Below are 6,000 nucleotides of genomic sequence, written 5' to 3' on the forward strand. Positions count from 1 at the left end.
CACAGTGGGGTCTTACACAGTGAGAAGAAGCCCAACCTAAGTGGGCAACTGCTACCGACTGATGCTTAAGGCATGCAAATAATGGGCACTCTAGTAACTGACAAGTCTCAAAGGCCAGTGTCAACTTAGCCACTTTGTCATTCAAGCAGTTATACTGTATTCAGTTTCTTGGGCTCTTCTACAGCAGGTGGGATTTAGACCTGAAGGGACAGAGTATCGAAGAGAGCGAGGGAACTGCATTTTGGGGAAAATCTGGAAAATCTGGTCTCTGCTCAACTGCCCAAGAGAGCATCACTGCAGAGGTCATAATATTTGTCCCCAGAGTTCTATGAACTTTTCTTTGGCATTTTTTCATTTTATATAATCAATGTAGCAAAAAAGAATCTTTAAAAAACAAAAGAAACATGCAAGGCAGAGAGTTTCTCCACCTTGGCACTATTAACATTTGGGGTTGGATAATTTTTTGTTGTGGGGGCTATGCTGTGCATCCAGGATGTTTAGCCGCAAACCTGGCCTCTACCCACTAGGTGCCAGTAGCACAAGCCCCTTCCCCAAGTTGTGACAACCAAAAATGTCTCCAGACATTGCCAGATGTCCCCTGGGTGTGTGCACAGTCAGCCCCAGTTGAGAACTACTGCCATACAGGTTAACAGTATTAACTTGAAAGTGGTCTAGTAATGAAATTTTAGAATACAACATAGGAACCTTTAACATAAAGAGAGCAAATCTCTCAGGCTTTGTGAGCCACAGTCTCTGCTATATAGCCTTCTTGGTTTTAGTTTTGTTGTGTTTATAATCTTTCAAAACTGTAAAAAGTCAATCTACGTTCAAAAATAGGCTGAAATTTGCTGATCCTTAGATTGTAGAGGAAGAAATGATGGTGATTCCCATAATGATTGAAAGTGTGGAGACAGTATTTGGAAAAACTATGATCTTGATCTAGCTACCCAGTCTTTGTGACCCTGAGCTAGCAGTTATGCTGCCCTTCTTGGAAAGTCTGAAGTAAATAACTTCAAGTTAGATTTTATTAATCTTGTCTGCAACTTAATTCTATTTAATGTATTTAAACATAAAAGGTTTAAATAAAACAGAAACTTGATATTTGAAAGAAATGAGATCTCCTAGTAAATGGAAGAATGTTTGCTAAGTGACGATGCGTCCTTCCCGTGGTTTGGAATAAACCATTCTGAGCTTCCCCTGAAGAAGAGGACTTTGTACAAAGGCAATGAATGCCCCTACCCAATTTTCAAACTGAAATATGCTTTGATATGACTACAGAGGTTATCAAGGAGGGAAGAATGATATCTTGCAAACAAAGAATCCTAGAAACTGTATGTAAAGTTGTAAAAATAAAAATCTCACTATGCAAATACATTTCAAATTCGTTTTTATGGAATCTTCCTTAACTCATCACATAAATGTCTGAGTAAACTAAGGAGGTCTATTCAACAAGTATTTATTGAGTAGCTACTACGTGCCAGGGACTGCGTAAGGAACTAAAGTTCAATCAACCTAGACCCTACCAATGAGCAGCACTCAATCAGGAAGCAGCTACATTCAATCATCCAGAGATTTTTTTTCCAATAAAATCTTCTTTTTATTCTTGTATATTATTAATTATAAATATCTTATGCTTTACTTTGGGTATTTGGAGTTTCTGTATGTGGATTTTAATTGACACTAGACAGAATCAGTCAAGAAAAATATTCTTATGATCCAATTACCACTATTAGAACAACTGGATGGGATGGGATATAAAACTTTGGTCAACTGTACTTCATTTGGATAACAAAAATGTATATTTTAAATCATTCAAGTAGTGTATCATATGAAAGTAAATTATAATGAAAAGAACATTGGGCTTGGAGTCCAAAACCCTGGGTCCAGTCCAGTCCTGGTTCTAGCCTTGTTTTTTTTCCCATGGACAAGTCACTTAACTTCTAAGAAGTAGTTTTCTCATATGTAAAACGGGATATAGCATTTTTCCTAATTTGCTGTATTTAAACATACTGTATGTTTATAACCTATAAAGTCCTATAAAGATGATGTCATTATCATAAGTACTGGGCTGTACTGATTCCTCACTTTACAGAGATGATTCTGGAATAAATCAAGAATTGTTTTGTTAACAGCCTGCATCAGTTATCAAAGGGACCTACTTACACTTCATTTTAGGTGATCGCAAAGAAACGTATCTGTAAAAGCTTGTGAGGCCCTACTTTGAAATTTGCTTTGAGATGAACATCATAGATTTTCTGTTAAAAGATATAATCAGCTAATTTTAATTTTCTAGGAAAAGGAAGACGTTTGAAGAGCAGCATTTATTTAAAGAGGTTCAGAAATTACTGCATGAGCCCTTATCAGCACCACCAGGTCCTACCCACTTTTGCCTAATATTGCATCTTTGCCCTGTAGCCCTCAGGGGAAACCGATGCTAGGGGGAGTCATACCTCACAGTGTGCCTCACTGTCATGCCTCAAAGTGCGGGGTCAACTATAGTGGTCAGAGTATGGTAATCATATCACTTGCGCAAATTCGAGAAAGCTCCTCCAAACCAGATCAGCTGGATTTTCAAACACAGATATTTTTCTGTAATACTCTCAATTACATTTAAAAATGTCAACCTGGCTTTTCGTTTTCTGTCATCACTCCCTCCCAGTCTGTTTTTTTTTTTGTCAGCAAATAGTGGGATCAATATTGCAAGAAGGATCTCCTTCACTGCACAGGTACAATCCCAAAACACTAAGAGGAGAGAATGGGGCTACTCTTCATGCTTGAAGCAACACCCTACACCATCCTACAAGTCACCTCAGTTTTGTACTGGAGTCTGAAAAAGCCTCAGACCTGCTTATGATCTGTCCACTTCACTTCATTTCAAATGTGACGCCATAAAACCAGCAGGGACCATTCGGTGTTGTGTAGTGTTAACTGTCAATGCTATCCTTGATGCCGGTAACGAAGTATCAGAATAACACTAGTAACGACAATAACAGTGATTCTTTCACTCCTGACACCTTTTGTAAAGGACAAGTCATCATGTCTCTAAATGGAAAAAAATTTAAAAAAATAAGTGCTTACTCCCACACTTTACATTACCATGACTAATGAAGGTCCATCTTCCTGTCCCCTGGCTCCATACCTACCAAAAGTAGGGGCTGGATGCAGAAAGAAAAAATTAAATATATAATTTAAAATTGAAGACAATTAATTCCCTTGGTTTCGTAAGTCTGGGTTTTTATAAGCTGTATGAACTCACTTGACCAGAGAGTCATCAGCTAGAAATAAGTTCGGACCACTATTAGGCTTGGTTTTGACTTTACTCAGACACCTAGAAGATGAAAAACCATCCCACTTCTTAAAACAATCCACTGATTTGACCATTGTCCTTTAAAGTTGCCCTTTAGATATGGAGGCAAAGACAAGCCTCCCTCTCTCCGGTCTCATCCTTCTCCTATCACACTGTTTTCTGTCCTGAACTGATCAAAATCAAATAGGGAAGAAGTAATCCAGCTGAAAAGAGATCTGATGCGCTTGTTGATGTCTCATTAACCTTGAGAGTGACTGTAACTGGTGACTGCCTGTCACAGTGGTGTGATGGTTTGTGAGGGGGGGAAAAAAGCCAATGGAAACATCACCTTAAAAAAACACAAAAAGAGAAATATCATTTAGTAGATCATCAATCAAAAGATGGGGCATTTCCAACTGTCAGAACTGGTTAAATTATAGTTTCCTTGTGCCCATGATGAATCTACTACGTGTTTTCTTGGGAAAGCTTTTGGAGCAGTATTTATCTGTGTCCCAAAATATAGTCACTAAAGTATTGAGAAAAAAAAAAAACACTTTGATGCTGGAAGTCTAATCATGAGAAAAACAAACATCTCGGGATTAATGTTATTAAGGTTCTCTGATGAGTAACTGTGTGATTTGTGTGCCATTAAAAATATCATGAGCTACTCAGTGTGGGAAGATCCTAATTCCATCGAGCCCCTAGTCAGATTCCCCTCATTACTAATTGCTGATTGATAACATGTCAACAAACAGACGTAGGGAAATAATGGATGAAAATTAGCTTGTCTCTAGGGACAAACTATTACCTGTAGAGGAAAAGAAGAGGAAAGAATTCCCCAGGTTTCCCAAACAGACTCCCCCTTGGGATAAGTAGACTAGAAATCTAACCAGCCTGTAGTACCAGATCGGGACTAGAGACTCACACAAAACCATCACCTTCCATCCCTCTGCACCAGAGTCCCAGCTGGGACTGGTTCTTGTCTGCCCTCCCCAAAGGAGAACCTTAAGTAAACAAGCCCCACAATCCCCATCAGGAATTCAGATGGAACATTCTCACCTATTTTTACTTTTCTCTCCTGAGGTCTCCACTTTTCCATCTCTAGTCCTCACTCCTCGGCTTTTCTTAGGAACTTCCTGAAAGTTACCACCATTAACCTCACTTTCCACATCAAATTCCCACCTCAAGCTGATGGCACAACCGGTTTCTGCGAGTGTCACCCTCTAACCAGCTGCTCGGTTTCCTGTGCTCTTCTCGGGGCCACACAGCCCGGCTTCTGTTCTCACCCTTCTGGCTTTGCCCCTCACCCCCACGCTCAGATGCACCCAAATAAAAGTGGATTGATCGGTTCCTTCTTTTCCCAAAGTTTTGGCATTTCTTGAGGAGCTACGGTGAAAGACGAAGTAACTGCGAATTACAAACATAATTTCATACCCTAGAAGATAGAGATGGCTACCTCGCTCCAGAGAAGAGAGCAGCAGGGCAGCCCCCTGTTCTCGCCAGAGACCACATTTCTTTCCGGGTGGGTGGGAGGCATTTTCCTCACCCCTCCGCCTCACATTCTTTTGTCCTTTCCCAACCTCCCCCACCAACAACCTTTCCCCAAACACTCCGGGGGGCCAGAAAAAGGGAGAAACAAAACAGGACAGGGAGGGGTATCTCGGGATCCTCTCCAAGCATAGTATTTTGTTCTCTAGTAGGACTTTCCAGAATGTCTTCTCTCATTCTGCTCCTTCCTGGCCCAGTTACCCCAAAGCCTCCCCACCCCCAAGCCCACTGCGACCAAAACAAGCGCACCGACCACAGCACTGTGGCCGCCGCCGCCCCAACTGTTGCAGCAGCTGCGGGGTGGCGGCAGAGGCGACGCGGGCAGGGCTGGACCCGGACCCCGACGCTCCCTGTCCAGGAGGCTGGGAGGCTCCAGTCGGCCGCCCTGGGGCGCGCGGTGCAGGAGAGCCCCTGCGACAGCTGCCTGGGCTAGGAGAGGTGGCGCTCTCAGCCGGGACCCCAGCGCAGAGCCAGCCCGACCGCGGCCGCGGCGCTGGTGGAGTCTACCCGCACCCGCCCCCCTCTCACCTTTAAGATCAGGTCGGTGTGATGCTGGTCCAGCATGTTGGCTTTCTGGAAGGAGGTGACGATGACCCGGCCGTAGCGCCCGGGGGTCTGCAGGTCCGAGTAGAGACGGTGCTTGGAGCGGTTGACCGGGAAGAGGCTGTTAACGAGGTTGCGCTCGATCTTGGCCAGGCTGTGCTGGGGCGCCAGCAGGTGCTCCACGCTCTCCTCGACCTGGTAGCGGCTGAAGCTGGCGCCGAGCAGGATGGAGATGAGCACCGGCGCCGAGGCGAAGAAGACAGGGTGACTGGCAATGAAGTGGCCGAGCCGGGAGAAACACGTCCTCAAGCCCCTGTGCAGAACCTGCCGCAGCATCCTAGAGCAGAGCGGGCGCGGGAGGAGGGCGAGGCGCACGCTCGGCGCGGGTTCGGGCGGCGGCGGCGGCGGCGGCGGCGGCGGCGGCAGTGGCGCCCGCGGCGGCGGCGACGGCGGCGGCGGCGGAGGCGAGACCCTGAGCTCTCCCGGAGCCGCGGCACCACCATCGGGGAGTCCCGCGCCACGCCTCGGGAGGGTCCCCTCGGGCCGGAGACACGCCCTCCTGCCCGCGGCCGCGCCCTCCCGGAGAGCCCCCCAGCTTGGCGGCCTCTGCGCCGCCCCCACTC

At 45.5% G+C, this 6,000-nt stretch overlaps 1 protein-coding gene across 1 annotated transcript in view; it reads right to left on the reverse strand.

Moving 5' to 3' along the window:
* LOC105478227 (patched domain containing 1) overlaps positions 1-5,793 on the reverse strand; it is a 65,018-nt gene extending 59,225 nt beyond the window's left edge. The window contains exon 1 of the mRNA XM_011735352.3: positions 5,363-5,793. Coding sequence (XP_011733654.1) covers positions 5,363-5,713 — 351 coding nt within the window. The 5' untranslated portion in view covers positions 5,714-5,793. The remainder of the gene's footprint in view (positions 1-5,362) is intronic.
* Between the last annotated feature and the right edge of the window lie 207 nt (positions 5,794-6,000).

This window comes from Macaca nemestrina, chromosome X, assembly GCF_043159975.1.
Source record: "Macaca nemestrina isolate mMacNem1 chromosome X, mMacNem.hap1, whole genome shotgun sequence".
Taxonomy (NCBI): Eukaryota; Metazoa; Chordata; class Mammalia; order Primates; family Cercopithecidae; genus Macaca; species Macaca nemestrina.